The following is a 16,635-nucleotide window of genomic DNA, read 5'->3' as shown; positions in this document are numbered from 1 at the left end:
AAGGAGATGTGTTTTGCATTATAGGGGAGATACTGAGATAGGAGTGTTGTACCACCTTACCCCAGTCCTGAAGATACTTTCAGGTGCAAACTTTGTTTGCTCACACTTGGAAAAAGGATTAAACTAATTTTATTATACTCTAACCAAGTGAAAAATAAACTTTCAACACATACTAAGAATGAATAGAAGCAGAATACCTAAAAAAATTCTAAATTACCACCCAAAAGGTATTCAATGCAGAGGAAGACCCTTAAAAAGATGGAATTGAGTCCGGAACAAGCCACTTGGCCTGTAAGCCTGGAAAGGAAGAAGAAGAAATATATGGGTACTATGAGAGCTCTACTCCAATCATCCGGAATTCATCCCTCTGTCCAGGCTTTCTGAACTATGCAATGCAGTCACTGTAAGACTTTTATACTACCATACTTCAGCATTTCTGGCTGAATATCATCTACTCCTGCTGCCTTTCCACATTTCAGGCCTTTGATGGCTTTTTCTACTTCAAGTATGGATATGTATTTCTGACTGCATGCCTGTTGAGTGTTTTTTACCACTGCGCTATCACTGCTTGTTTCATTTAGTTATTTTTCGAAGTAATTACTCTATACTTCAAGGATATCTTTTTCTCCAGTTTTCATGTCACCTTTATCATCTCTAACTCCTTTTACAACACTCTTGCCTCCATTTCTAAGCTTCAACAACCTCCAGAATATTTTGCCACCTTCTTGATATTTATTTTCTATGTTCTTCCCAAAGTCCTCCCATTACTTTTGTTTATATAGTTTTACACAGTGTTTAGCTTTCTTACATTTGTCTCTGTATTCTCTAAGAGCACAAGCTGACTTATTTGCTGGGAACTTTTGATATGCTTTCTTCTTTTCCTTCACTGACTCTTTAACTTCCTGTGTCCACCATGGTGTTGATTTTTCTATCCTTGCAGACAACCTCAGCACATGCCTCTCTGGCTGAATCAATTGGTGTTTTCTTCAAGGATTTCCACTGAATCTCAAAGGTTTAGTTGCTGTTTTCAAACTCTTTCATTTTTTCTTCAATAATCTTTGTGTATTTTAGTCTACAGTTCACATCTGAGATCTGCTCAACTTTTATTCGCTTTAAAACTTTCTTACATGTTATTCTTTTCGATGTGAAATTCAATTTTATCCTGTTCAAGACAAATAGTGATCACTTCCAATTTCAAATCCTCTGTACACTCTGGTGTCCTGCACCAGGGAGAAAACATCACTATCAACAATAGCATAGTCAATGTGACTTTCCTTATTAATTGCCTCTTCTCTCCATGCGAATTTGTGCACATTTTTATGTTGTTGGAACATGGTGTTAGTAATAACAGTCCTACTTGGACTGTTATTAATTAGTAATAACAGTCCAAGTAGGTCAATTAGTTAGTAATAACAATAAAAGTCCATGTACTGAGCAGAAATCCAACAGCTATTTGCTATTATTATTAGCTTTGCTCTTTTCTCTAAATTTTCCCAAAATATTTTTCTATGTCTGACAATCATTTTGCACTCTGCTATTTAGATCCCTAACAAGGGACCAACTTTTCCTTTTTCATTGTGTTCAGTTGCTTTTTCTAAAGCCTCAAAAAATTCCTCCACTTCTACCTTAGTAGAACCTTCTGTGGGACCATAGGCAGAAATAAGTCTCATTGTCTAGTTCCCCATTCTCATATTTGCCCACATTACTCTACTTGAGACTGCCTGCCATTCAAGAAGATTAGCCTCGTATTTTGTGTTGAATACTATGGCTACTCCTTTTCCTTGATTGTCATTGCCTGAATATAACATTTTGTATTTATTGCTCAGAAAGATCTCACCAGTTTTTGTCTTTTTTTGTTTCAGTCACCCCTATTATGTCGATCTGGTACTTATCTAATTCTTCAGCTAGCTCCATTTCTTTGCCATTCAGGCTTCTTCTTATGTTGATAGTACCGATCTTTAACTCTGGTGATGTTGATTTGGGGTGTGTTTACAGATTTGTTCCGGTAGCTGACTTTCCGCTGTTCGCCCTGGTCCCCTGGTGAAAACAACAGGACCCTTGTTTAACCGGGCAACACCCCAGCAGGCATGAAATTTTGTCATGTTGTAACATCATTTTGTATTTTGGTTTAAGCCAATAAGAATACAATTTGGTTAGATAAATCCCATATTGCCAGTCCACCCTCGTTTATTCCGAATCCAGGTAGATACCTAACAGGGTGCACCACGAGAAGGTGAGGATTGGACATTAGGTCAGAAGCCCTGGTCGGTTCTTTCCTTTAAAGGAATGCGGTCTGTTCTCCACATTCCTTTAAAGCAGTGTTTCTCAACCTTTTGGGATCATGCTCACCTCAATGTCTCAAAGATTTAGATGTCCCACCTCAACGTCTCAAAGGTTTTGATGTCCCCCCCCCTCCCCCACTCTAGCATAATAGTCAGCCAAATTCTGAAAAAGTATAATATAAATATGTACATGTACATTTTATAATTGCCCCCATGTAGGGCATATGCCCCACGATGAGAAATACTGCTTTAAACACTATGTGGAGGTCTTCTCTCAGTTATACAGCTTTGACCCTTAAGCACTCCTCAATGTATTATTATTATTATTAGAACGGGCAACTTCAAGGAGTCCTTAGACTCATTGAGGGAGGTCCTAACATCATGTCAAGAATAACTATTCAACATTCACATGTTGAATAGTTATTCAACAGACTCTGGCAGCTTATTCCACTCATTCACCACTCTCCAAGTAAAAAAACGTAGCTCTAACACCCTTGCTAACCACACTCTTGCCCATCTTCCATGGATGGACCCTAGTCCTCCCACCACCAGTCCTATTCTCAAAAATATCTTCTGAATTAATCTTATAGAAACCCTTCAGTAATTTGAATGTCTCAATCATATTGCCCCTTTTCCGCCTATCAGCCAATTTCTGCAACCCACAAATCTTCAACCTGTTCTCATAAGGTTCATTCCATAGACCTGCTATCATCTTGGTCACTCGTCTCTGGATCCTCTCCACCTCCTCCCCATCAAGAAGAAACCCTGGCACCCAAATCTGGGCACAGTAGTCTAGATAGGGTCTTATCAAGGCTCGACATAGAGGAACAATAACCTGTTTGTCTCTGCTTGTCAAAGTATTTTTCAGCATCCAAGTGATTTGATGAGCTGATTCAGCCATTTTTGCGATGTGCCCCCTAAACTTCAACTCCCTATCCACCAACACTTCCAAATCCCTGGCCTCGTCAATCTCCTGGAGTACAGTTCCACCAATGTGGTATACTGCTGCTAATCTTTTCACCCCAAATTGCATAACCTTACATTTTGCCACATTAAATTGACATCCATTCTCCTTAGTCCAGCCCTCCAAACTATCCAAATCATCCTGCAAAAATGTTGACATCCTGTGCATTCACTATTGCTCTACCCAACTTTGCATCATCGGCAAACAAATGAACAGTTCCTCTCAGATTCTTTCCTATATCATTAATGAACAAAATAAACAGTAGTGGTCCAAGAACAGAACCCTGCAGCACACCACTAGTCACAGGCTGACTTTTGGACTCTACTCCTGAATAAACCACTCTCTGATATCTCTCCATCAACCACCCTCCTATCCATCTCACCAACTCTATATCCATCCCCATATGCTAGCTTACTAATTAGAATTCCATGTGGTATCCTGTCAAAGGCCTTAGCAAGGTCCAGTAGGATCACTCTAAACCCATTACCCTTATCCAGTTCAACTGTCACTGTGTTATAAAACGTGAGCAAGTTACTGAGGCATGATCTACCCTTCACAAAACTATGCTGTCCCCCCATACAGTATCCCATTTTCATCTATCCATTCCTGTATTATCCTCTTGAATATTTTCTCCAAGACCTTGACAACAATTCCTGACATGCTAATCGGTCGATAATTTACATCAGTCTTGGAACCTCCTTTATGCAGTGGAACTATTTTCCCTTCTTTTCACCCCCTTGGGACTAATCCCGACCTGAGACTCAAATTAAACAAAATGGTCAAGGGCACTGACAATTCTTTAGCCGCTTCACATACTACAGGAGCTGGTATACCATCCAATCTCACAGATGTATTAACATTGAGGTTTTGTAATAGACTATTCACCTCCACTTCATTCACCACAATTCCCGTATGAGCTGTTGGTTCCTTCATTCCTGCAACGTCACCACCTGGATGATATACTCTTGCAAAGTGCTCGCCCAGTAATTCCACTATATCAACTGATTCGGTTACCTCCTTACCATCGGCATTCATTAAAATCATTTTGCCGTATACATTTTTTCTTTTACTTGCAACATATCGAAAAAACTGTTTGTGATATTGGTATATAGATATCAGTAAAAGATCTCTTTACTGATAGTAAATGTGTTCGTCTGCTTTTAGCTGTAATGATGATTCAATGCAATTGGAAATATGCAGTGAATGATTATTACTTTAATATCAGACATCAGAAGAAATCTTTCTAACAATTTCTTCATAAATTCCACTAATGAAGATGAACCTTGTCTATGTCTTAATTCTGCATTTCAGTTCATCCTATGAAGGTTCTACTAGGTTCAGGTAAGGACTGTGCAGGCCAATGTAATGTTTAGTCTTATTCTCTTTAAAACATATTTTTATAATCACTGCATTCTGACATGGGGTATTATGATGTTTGAAGGGGCCAGTGCTATAAAACAGATACAATGTAAGTATGGACAACTGTATCCAGAATATCAATGTAGGGCATCGATCATGATAGCAAGCGCGATAATTAGAAATCTCACAACTTTACACTGCAACCTCCAAACTTCATCATTAACAAGTTGGCTGACATGCTCCTCGGGCATTGTTTGTTACCGCACACCAAGCAATTTCACTTTTTCAAGGTCAGTATGAGTAATCTCGTTGCCGGCGGTAATCGATATACGAGTATATTCGTAGTTAGCTTGTGAGGCTCATGTACACACTTTCGCTGCTACCCTCCACATGACAAGCAATTTCACTTTTTCAAGGTCAGTATGAGTAATCCTGTTGCCGGCAGTAATCATCATACGAGTATATTCGTAGTTGGCTTGAGAGGCTCATATACTAACTACGAGTATACTAACTACAAGAATCTCTAGCACATGCCTCACTGTTTTATAGGACCAATGCACTTAATTTGGCACAGGTAATATGTCCTTGACCTGTGCACGTTTGCTGTTGTTGCTAACAAAGACAGACAGCTTTTCATGGCATGAAAATGGTGCAGCCCTTATAAGTTATGGAAAATTTAAAGATGTTCAACACAAATTCTCTGGAATCTGATGGCAAAATAAGGTAAGCATTCTAAAGGAACATTGGCTCTATCAGTCAGTAATTTAAGCCTTGTAACTTGAGCTTAGTGTCACATGAGGATTTCCATTGCTTAAACATGTTGCCAACTGCGAGTTTGGGATTCTTAAGTGCAGTGCAACAGCACATACAAACATTTTTCCCAAATAACATCAAACTGTCACTTTTCTGAAATGCAATTAACTCTTTCTATGTACTCATCATTAATTGACATACAAGATTAAAACAATTTTTAAACAAATCACTGATCATCTTTACGGTCCACTAAATCTGCATATTAGTTATATCCATTTTCCTGTAAAAGGATGCTCCATGACTTTAGTAAAACAGCATACATAAGAGGCAATGATTCTTAAGATTCTCCAGGAAAATACTGATAACTTACCAATATCTATTTGCAAATGTCAGTTTATACAGATTATTCATTCATAAAGAAAGACAAGAGCAAAATCTTGTATGAAAGGCATCTTTATAATCATTACTTTCATTTATACAATTCAAACTCACTGATTTAGCATTAGATATGCTAAATAAAGATTGTAACAACATTTTAAAGAATGATGCTTGTATACAACCCATAATTATTCCTCTTCTTGATGCAGTTTAACTCTCTGGCCGGAATGTAGCTTGAAGAAGTGCACTAGCGCAATCGTCATCATTCTAATTCAACATCATTTCTTTTTATCCAGCATAACAAAAACAATTTACTAAAAACAACTTGACTACACGTTGGTGACAAAGTAATGAAACCTCCTTCCTTTTCTCCTCTTTTACCTTACCTTGCAGTGTCGAGGGTTTTCTATTCATTTAACTGCAACTGTACACAAGGATACAGTGGTTAGCCCTATGCATCCTGGTGTATTCTACGTCTGTAGAAGTTCTGAGTTCTTGAGGACGGTTTACCTGCTTGCGGGATGAAAAATATCAGATAAACAGGGGAGAAAAAACCCTACACTCCACACCCAAGACTGGCTAACTTGGCTAGGTCTGAGAAAGATCCTAAGCTCCTCATATCATTAATAGGAATCGCATCCAGGACACTCCTTTCCAAGGCATAGGTTGCGAAGCACATAGCCACTCGGCTAACTGTGTGGGGAAAAAAAACTTTAAATCTTTTATTTATACATAAATTTTTGTAGAAAAATTCTACAGTTTAGTGTTTATGGGTTATTCATAACAAAAGATTATAAAATAATTGATGCATATACCTGACTATATCCTGCTATCCTTCACTACAGCAAATTGTAATGTGCATTGAGAGTTACGGAGGGGAAAAGTGTCAAAAAGAAAAGATGACAGAACTGGGAAAGAAAAATGCAAAGAATTTCAAAAGATGATTTAGATTTAACTGAATTTGCATGATTAAAATAAATAACCATTATGCGAAAATACTAGCCAACTGAAAATCATATTCACAGCAATAAATTAATCAGATTCAATAAAACAAAGCTTATTTTTAAATGTAAGAAATAACAGAAAAAATTATTTCATACTTTTTTGCCTCTGTCATGAAGAATCCTTTCCGTATCTTTTAGCATTTCTTGCCTCCATAAGTCAAAGAAGTAGTTAGGATCTGTATAAAACTTCAAACCATCTTTTCCATCTTCCCTAAAATAAAACAACGTAAATTATAAAAAAAAATATAAAACATTAAAATATAGCTAAAAACATGATGGCAAGTCTATGAGTTCAAAAATATTAAGGATAGTGAACGCCACAATACATGCAATACACATATACTGGAAGATATTTACACAAAACAATCACACTATCATTCAGTCCAACATAGCTGTCAAAAATATGGCTCATTGCTATGATCAAGGTACCACAGCAGGAGTGAAATTATTTAAAAATTTGTACATTATGCTCAGCTTATTAGTCTCTGCACATTTTCCTTTATTTTTTTGAATAAATTTCTCTGTAGTAAGCAATTGCAGTTTGCATCATTTAACTCTCTCCATACCTCATCCATGTCTTCAAACAACCAACTGCATTATTAACAGGGACAAATGTTCTGCTAACTTTTCTCACAATAAACTTGGACTTGGCTTCCTTTTCTTGTTTTTATGCTCTCTTTCTCTCTTCTTCTGCAATTTCTGTGCATCAGCTCTATAACATCTTCATTTGAAAGCACATCTTCTACAGTCTTCCAACAAACATTCTACCTCTTCATTGTCAGCCTCCAACTCTAACCTTTCAGATAGCAACATTAACTTGACACCAATTTCTAGAAATTGTCGAATCTTGTGAATGTATGAGCATACATTTTCATCGGCTTCTTCCAAACACCATTGATATACTCTACTGTCAACTCACTCTATGTTGCATCTACAAAGAAATGTTCTTTTCAAAAGTCGTTATCTGGTACTGAGAGTTTTCCCACTCCCTCAATAACAGTATTTCTTAAATAATATGCCTTTAAGATGGCAGTAACACTTTGGTCCATGGGCTGCAAGATATTCGGTGAACAAGTTATTGGGATGGCATAAATATACATGGTCATAAGTCACATATGTCATAAGGAATAAACTGTATTTTTGAGAGAACAGCAATGAGAAAAATAGTATGATTTTCGTCTCCTCTTTTTTTTTTTTTTTTTTGAATCTGCTCATGCCTTCAAATAGCTTGCTTCCATATGGTAGGACAGATGATAGACGAGCATGAAAAGATGCAAATACAATATAAAATACGTGTTAACTCTGGAGCAGAAATTTTGGCCAAAATTAGGGAGATATCATCAGGAGAAGAAAACTTGTATCCAAGCTATTTAGGATTCTTCTCATGTCTTTCTATCAAAAGACCAGAGACAGCAAGCACTAAGCTGGAATGATTATTTAAGACACTGATTATCACTAATGTTAAAGTTCAAAGGAGAAAACACGTTTCTAGAGATAATAATTACTAAACTTATTTAGCTAATAAATTACTATGCCAATATATAACCTTAGTTGCCAGTGCATCTTCATGGAAACAAAGATTACAACCAAGCATGTGGGCATACTAGCTGGAAGGCAAACATGGTATGAAAGGCAGAATCCTATAGTCTTGCCCCTACAAATGTAATGATGGAAACTCGCTGAAGGGTCTTAAAATGACAGTCTCCCATACTGGAAAAGCAAGATGGCTGAATTTGTTCAGATTTGGTGAGTGCTGTAATGCTGTGACAAATTCTAGAAATAATTGCTTAGATTTGTTGCCTGTTCCTGTATAAAAGAGAGGTTTCTCCCCACTGGATCTAGTGTTGGTCCACTACTCAGAATGGGTGTAGTGCAGGTAACAGACCTAGTATATACAAATATTCCTCAAGAGAGATATAGGCAGGTCTACCTCTTTGTCCAAAATAGGAAAGTCTGCAAGAGCAAGTGATGCTATAGACCTAGGACGTTCTAGATGATGAAGAGAATCTTTGGGTGAACACATGAGGACAGCAAATTTTGGGTATGGCTTGAAGGCAATCTGTATGTTGTATCTTTTTAAAACTCATGAGATTTTTCTTGCCTGGATGTAAGGAATGGCAACTGTGTGTGTTGTGGATTTTGGAAGGAAGAGTACAGTGTTCTGTTGATTTATGAAGGGGAAAGTTATTGGCTAAAAAAAAAAAAAAAAGTGTCACACATGTCACTGATTTCTGTAGACAGCTAGAACCATGTGCTCAAACCACACAGTATATCCACAGAAATCAATCACATCTGTGAGACTTTTTTAGCCATGGTTTTTCCCCTTCACTTCCCAAAATCAATCAAGAACACTATACCATCCAGAACATAAAAAATCAATTGGAGCATCTATATCTGGGTGCCTCAGACTAAATCCCATACAGACTGTCCTCAAGCAATACCAAAAATTAGCTATCCTGATTCATTCACTGAAAGATCCTCTCCATCATCTAGACAATCGTTGGGTCTACAGCATCTCTAGCTCCTGCACCTTTCTACTTTGAACAAACAAGAGCTGCCAATTTCTATCTGGAAGAACACACAGACTATATCTATCACATTGCACTACAGTTCTGCTAACCACATGATCCGATGGCAAAACACCAAGCTACTACATACATTCACATATAAACATGAACATTTATATAAAGAAAGTGCTGAAGCCTTACTTCATAGACCTAATCTTAATTGAAATGACTGTCTCACTAAAGTTTGGGAAATTGTTATCGTCGATTGTATTCAATAATTTATCTGATATATTTTATAAAAATTAAGTGGATATTAAATCCAGCATTATTTCAAACCAAATACAGAAACTATAAAAGTTTTGCATGAAATTTGACCAGAGAGCTTACAGGAATACACTCGCCGATATTTATGAGAAACGGCTATCAGGCCAGTGAAATCTTTTCAAAAATAGACCAATAGGAGGGGAACATATGGACACTTGGGCATAGCGATCATCTCTCCTATAAGGTCCAGCTGAGGCAACTTGTAAATATAAGTGAGTGTATTCCTGTAAGCTCTCTGATCAAATTTCATACAAAACTTTTATAGTTTCTATATTCAGCTTTGAATGCTGGATTTAATATCCACTTAATTTTTATAAATTTGCATCGCTGAAGTAAAGCCTTTTGGCTCTTTATTTTAGTAAATACTTTTATGCACCAACCGAGAGTTCGCTTATGAAAAATACACCTCTCCAATGTTTCAAGTTCCTTAGTACTGACAGTGTTTGCTCTCTTAAGGTTTCTGCCTAGTCTCTGACAAAAACCAACCAGTTTGAAACAGTTGTCAGGCCAGTTAAACTTTTCAAAATGGACCAATAGGAAGGAAATATATGGTATATGGATGCTTGGGCATAGCGATCATCTCTCCTATAAGGTCTGGCTGAGGGAACTCATAAATATCAGCAATTTCATAAATTATCATAAATATCATAAACCCATAAGCTCTCTGGTCAAATTTCATACGATTTCTATATTCAGCTTTGAAATAATGCTAGATTTAATATCCACTTAATTTTTATAAATTTGCATCGTCAAAGTGAAGCCTTTTGGCTCTTTATTAAAGTAAATGCTATATTTTAATTTAAGTAATTTTAATTTCAGTACACAAGTTTTTAATCCATGAACACAACTGTATACGTAGAGGGATTCCAATTTAAGCATGTGCCCTACTGTTTTTTTAATTCAATTCCTATTGTTGTTCATTAGTTGTACTGATGATGCCTTATGATACATGACTTGAAATATTTACATTAAAAAGTTATTTACTGTGATATACAGTAAGACCAAGTTTCACGAATATGGTACTTGGTATATGCCAGGTAGCATCATTGGTGACATTTTGTCTTTTGGAGAAGTGCCCTGTGCTTGTAAACTGGCTTACTGTGGACAGACAGGAAGATCTGTTGACATCTACACTAGTGGCAAAAATTGTGGAAACCTTTTCATAGATAGGAAAAAAAGTGTATTTCTGAGATTTGATGGCTCATAACACCACTTTTTTTTTTGGAGTAATACCATAAAATTATATATCAATGGAAAGATAATTAATCAAGAATGTAATGCAATAACTTTTATGAAGGATGTTTTATTAGAACAGCAGTTAAAGAAGAAAAGTGAAACGCACAGAAAAAATGAGATATACAAAAATTCTCACAATGCGAGTTAATACTTAGTTGGGTAACCTTTAGCGTTAATACGGCCTTACAACGCCTTCCCATGGAGTGAACCAAGTTTTTTAGTTACGCAGCTGTTATATTGTGAAACCAAGATTGAATTATTGCTTCTATTAATTGGGTTTTATTGGTGGGTTGCTTCTGACTAACAAGTTTCTTTAGTCGGCTCCATAGCTTTCCGATTGGGTTAAGGTCTGAGCTATTCCCAGGCCATTTTCAGCAGTGGGATATGATTATCTTGAAACCACTTTTTGCACACATCAGCAACATGACATGGAGCTGAATCCTGTTGAAATATAAATGCTTCATTATCTTGGAAAAGAACATGTGCAGAAGGCTTCAGTTTGGGCTCAAGTATTTCATTTATGTATTTTTGGGCATTTATATTCCCATTAATCACGCAAATTCTGCCCACACCTTTTGATATCATAGAACCCCAGATCATAACACTAAGTGGGTGTTTCACGGTAGGTGTAATGCAATCAGGATGCAAATCTTCTCCAATTCTTCTCCTTACGTATTTTATGCCATCACTACCAAACAGGGAGATTTTGGTCTCATCACTCCAAATAACACTGTCCAATTGTTCCACTGTCCAGTTAACGTGGGTTTTAGCCCAGTTTAATCTTTTCAACCTTTGTTTGAGATAAAAAACGGCTTTTTTCATGGAATTCTAGCATTTAGACCAAATTCCTGCAGTCTGCGCCAAACAGTCCTTGCATTCAACTTCACATTGCATTGCAATTTCATCTTGTATACACCCAGATGATTTTCTTCTGTCACGTAGGCACAGTCTTTCAATTCTTCTATCATCACTTGCTGTTGTGCACCTTTTCCTGCCTTTACCAGTCTGGTTTTGTAGTGACTGAGTCTCCTTATACCTATTCAAAAATTTAGAAATGCCACCTTTGATTAAGTTTCCACCAATTTTTCTTCTAATTTCTTCATAACTGTAGCCTTGTTCACTTAATAGTACTATTTTACATCGCTTTCTGGGTGACCAGTCAACTTTTTGATCCATTTCTTTAATTTTATTATGTTTTACAAGCTCACTAAATGAAAGAACACACAAACAAAAAAAAAAAAAACAACTTGATAGCAATCACATAACACACTGACAAATGTCCTCCTCTCAGCTCCAATACATGACATCAATAGCTGAATCCTACTGTGACCTTACTGGCTCATTGCCAAAACAAGATGACACCTGATTGGCTCTCTAAACACTCATGCTCATTGGCTACATTCAAATGAAGGAAAGCTACTTCATATCAACCTAAGCAAGTTGTGCTTCTTTTTTCTGGTTATTTGGCTATAACTTTTCATAGAATACAGATAATTGAACAAACCTTGTTACATTACATTTTTGATTAAATTATCTTTCCATTGATATATAATTTTATGGTGTTATGAGCCATCAAACCTCAAAAATACACTTTTTCCAAAAGGTTTCCACGATTTTGGCCATTAGTGTACCTCAGAGAACATTAAAATTACATTCGGCACAATTGTTATGGTAAGTCGGGAGAGGCAGACCCATACTTTGGACATTCCTTCACACAGGATATGATGGGAAAAATAAAGTGCTACACATAGGCTTAACTGTTAAGACTCAGAGAGAGACTTTTTTTTTGCATCAACTTTAAAATATTCCCCAAATCTGAACATATCCAAAGGCTGTATTAAATTTACCAAAAATCTGAGAGATACTCACTAAGATCAAATTAATACTCGCAAAACCTCTCTTTATCCAAAAACAAACAGCGCTGATTAGGATGTCATTTCTTTAGGTTGTCCATTACAATTTAAACTGTTGTCCATTACAATTTAAACTGTTGTCCATTACAATTTAAACTGTTCTCCATATTAACTAATTGTTAGTTAATATAGAGACAAATTCAGAGTACAAGCAGTTTGCTATAGTATACAAACAGCAATTGTTGCTGTTTGTATACTATAGCAAACTGCTTGTACTCTGAATTTGCTATGTAACCAGCGAAATATTAGCAATTAAGTAAATACACCACACAACTGATTATTATTATCTTGTGTTGCAAATTAAACTGTTAAAAAACTTAAGATGAACCAACACATAAGCCTTTATATACATCTGATAAAACATTACAAAGCATGCAGGCATCACATTGGTAAGTATTTATTGATTCTTTCACAAACATCTTTGGTATAAGTGGTGTGGATTAAAGTGGTGTGGATATTCCTTATTAGTTTGCATGTTATTAAAAGGTGGGGGAGGGGGATTTAATAATAATTTTAGTTTTGTACAATTGTATCCATTACTCATGAAACCATTAGATGTATTGTAATTCTTTTTATCAACTGAGAATTGATGTCATTAGAGCAAATCTCTGCAACATGCCCTACAGAATACACTCAATTTAGATAAATTAGGTTGCAAAAAACTGCCAAACATTTGGAAGAATGTCATTCAATGAAAAAAAAAAAGATACTTTTGACTGCTTTCAGAGGATACACTGGATATTAAGATGTTAGTTTGAATTTCATTTTCACAGTAATGAATTATTATTATTTATTATTATTAATATGTGACACCTCCAGGGAGTCCAAAGACTCATTGATTATGTTTCGATACTGTCATTCATAACCAAAAAACACCTCTGACTGCAAGAGGATACAGTCAGGATATTAAGATGTTAGCTTGAATTTCATTTTCACAATAACAAATTCTGTATCCATACTTGTGATTAATCTGAAAATGTGATTAACTACTTTTACCTAGAATAAGCCATTAACCTCTCATAACACTATATACTATAAGAGGTTACTCCTAAAGATAATCCTAAATACTCTCCATATGCACTTAAAATAAAACTTATGTGTTGTGCCATGATTTGTTTCGGACCCATAAACAAAAGAAAGGACAGAACGAACTTTCCCCGTCTCATGAAAGTGACCTGCGACACATCAACAAACATATCCAAATTTATAACACACAAACAATAAGCTAAAGGACACTAGCCCCAGTCGCACATACGTGCTCAACCTGATTTAACCTTTGTCCAGAGAGAACAAAATGCCAACTCCAAAGACAACTAGAAGAAAAACGCCAAAATGGAGACAACAGTTGGATGATAGACTACAAACAAACCAAACTAGTGCATATACCAAGTGATGCCACCAAGGACACTAGTATGCAGACACTGCATAGTAAACATGCAAGACCCTTGCAGTCAAATCCATGCCTCACAGAACCTTGCATATCCACTTCACCAACATTCGTGGCCTCAATTCCAACCTTAATAGTGTCCACTACCATCTGCAGTCCACCAAATCCCACCTACTCTTTTTAACAGAAACTCAAATCTCACCCTTCCTCCAGCACTATTCATCTCAATCTTCCATTTAATTCCTTTCAACTCAAGGGTGGCATCTGTGCATATATCCACTCTGACATACCCTGCCAGAGAGCACCTAACCTAGATTCACCCAACTTCGACCTTCTTTGGCTGACAATATCCCTTCCCCACTCAGTGTAATTCATCTGCTGTCTCTATCACTCTCCTAATACCACCAACCACTCTGAGCTCTTTCATTTCCTCTCCTTAAAAGTTGATTTTCTTCAGTCCCACTCTCCTAACAGCGAAATCAATGTCCATAACATCGATTGGCTTTCCTCTTCCAGTTATACAGATGCTGCAGGCAGAGATGCTGAAACATTTGCCATCATTAACGATCTTACACAAATTGTTCAAAAACTTACCAGAATACCAGATAATCCAAACCACTCCCCAAATACCCTAGATCTCTTCCTTACTAATAACTCCTCCAAATATGCAGTGAGTCCCCTGGGTAATTCTGACCACAACCTAGTGCTCATCTCCTCCACCATGCAACAATGCTCACACAGTCATTCCCACACAAGAGTAGTTTGGCATTATAACAGTGCCAAATAGGACAGTCTCCAAGACTACTATGCTTCATTCCCATGTTTGGACTATTGTTTCCAGTCTCCCAGGCCAAACATATGCACCGAAAGTATCGACAAAATAATCCTCACTGGCACGAGAAAACATACATTCCCCACACTACTCAGAACTGCCGTCCCCTAATTAAACCCTGGTTCTCCAAAAGATGTACAAATGAAAAATCAGGCATACCACAACTGACTCAAATCAAGAACCCCATCCTCCTTCAATGCCTATACTGAAGCCTGAAACAGATGCAAGTAAATTATCAATGCTTCTAAAACAGAATTTGAATGGGCAAAAAGCAGGAAGCTTGAAGCTGTTCAAATGGCAGCCATGTCTTCTGGTCTCTTGCCAAGGCAATTGGCCGTAACTTTTGCCCTACACTATTCCCACCTCTATCATACCCAGATGGCTCAATTGCAACATCACCCATAGAAAAAGCTAACCTCCTAGCTTCACACTTTGTCCCCAGTGCACACATAACTGACAATGGCAAATGCCCTCTAGCCATTCCAACTGCCCAACATACAATGCCCCATGTATCCTTTTTCCAAAAAGATATCATGAACTTGTTGTCTAAATTAGAGACAAAAAAGTCTCCTGGCCCTGATGGCATTCCTCCAATTGTCCTGAAGGTCTGTGCACCAGAACTGACTCCTATCCTATGCCTTCTGTACACACTCTCTTACTCCACTGGTATATATATATTCCAAAGCCTGGAAACTGGCCTATATTCAACGCATTCCTAAAAATGGTGACAAATCACTGCCATCTAACTACTTCCCTATCTCACTCACTTCAGTTCTATCTAACGTGATGGAGAAAAACATCACTTCTCAACTCCTAATCTACCTTGAAGGTACCTGGCTATTAAGCGACCGACAGTACGGATTCCGCCTAAGCTGATCAACAGGAGATCTACTCTCATACATCACCCATAGGTGGACAAATGCCATGGAGAAATTTGGTGAATCCCAAGTAGTTGCACTTGATATCTCTAAAGCCTTTGACCGAGTCTGGCACAAAGGCCTACTAAGCAAACTCCCATCACTTGAACTGTCTCAGGACTTCTGCAGATGAACTGCCAGTTTCCTGTCTGGACTCACACTATGTGTGATGGTAGACGGCTCCCTATCCTCTCAACCATCCAACTAATGCTGGGGTCCCACAAGGTTCAGTTCCCTCACAGACTCTCTTCCTTCTATATATCAATGACCTACTTCAGTTGACCTCTAACTCAATACACGGTTTTGTAGATGACAGCATATTACACTCCTCCCTTTCATTTGACAAATCCTACAGTACACAACTCACTTCAACCCACAGAACATCAACCACAACTTCCCTTAATTCCGACCTCCAAGCCATCCTCCAATGGGGCTCAGATAACCTCTTCAACTTCAACGCTAGTAAAACGCAGTTCTGTCTTATTTCTCACAAAAAAGAACTATTTTCCCCTAGCATTGTTTTTGATAACACTCAAATTTCCAGACCAAATGAGATTTCTCTTCTTGGAATTACCCTGATATCAAGCCTCTCCTGGCATAAACACATCACAGCCATTGCATCCTCAGCTTCCAAAAAACTAGGTTTTCTCTTTCACTCAAGACGCTACTTCACCTCTAAACAGCTGTTAACATTATACAAATCGCAAATCTGCCTGGCTATCGAATACTGCTCTCACATTTGGAGTGGGCTCCTAAAAGCTCCCTCAAAATGCTTGACT

General features: G+C 37.3%; 1 protein-coding gene across 3 annotated transcripts in view; it reads right to left on the bottom strand.

Annotated features, from left to right (window-relative positions):
- The window catches only part of LOC150094188 (uncharacterized), a 189,383-nt gene that overhangs the window by 110,327 nt on the left and 62,421 nt on the right, over positions 1-16,635 (bottom strand). For all 3 annotated transcript variants that reach the window (XM_090411733.1, XM_090411732.1, XM_090411734.1), the window contains exon 5: positions 6,837-6,951. In XM_090411733.1, coding sequence (XP_090267859.1) covers positions 6,837-6,951 — 115 coding nt within the window. The remainder of the gene's footprint in view (positions 1-6,836; positions 6,952-16,635) is intronic.

This window comes from Typopeltis vanoorti, chromosome 22, assembly GCF_054136105.1.
Source record: "Typopeltis vanoorti isolate ZY-2024b chromosome 22, IOZ_Tvanoo_1.0, whole genome shotgun sequence".
NCBI lineage: Eukaryota > Metazoa > Arthropoda > Arachnida > Uropygi > Thelyphonidae > Typopeltis > Typopeltis vanoorti.
Note: the sequence above shows the minus strand (reverse complement) of the source record. Positions and strands in the feature narration are given on the sequence as shown.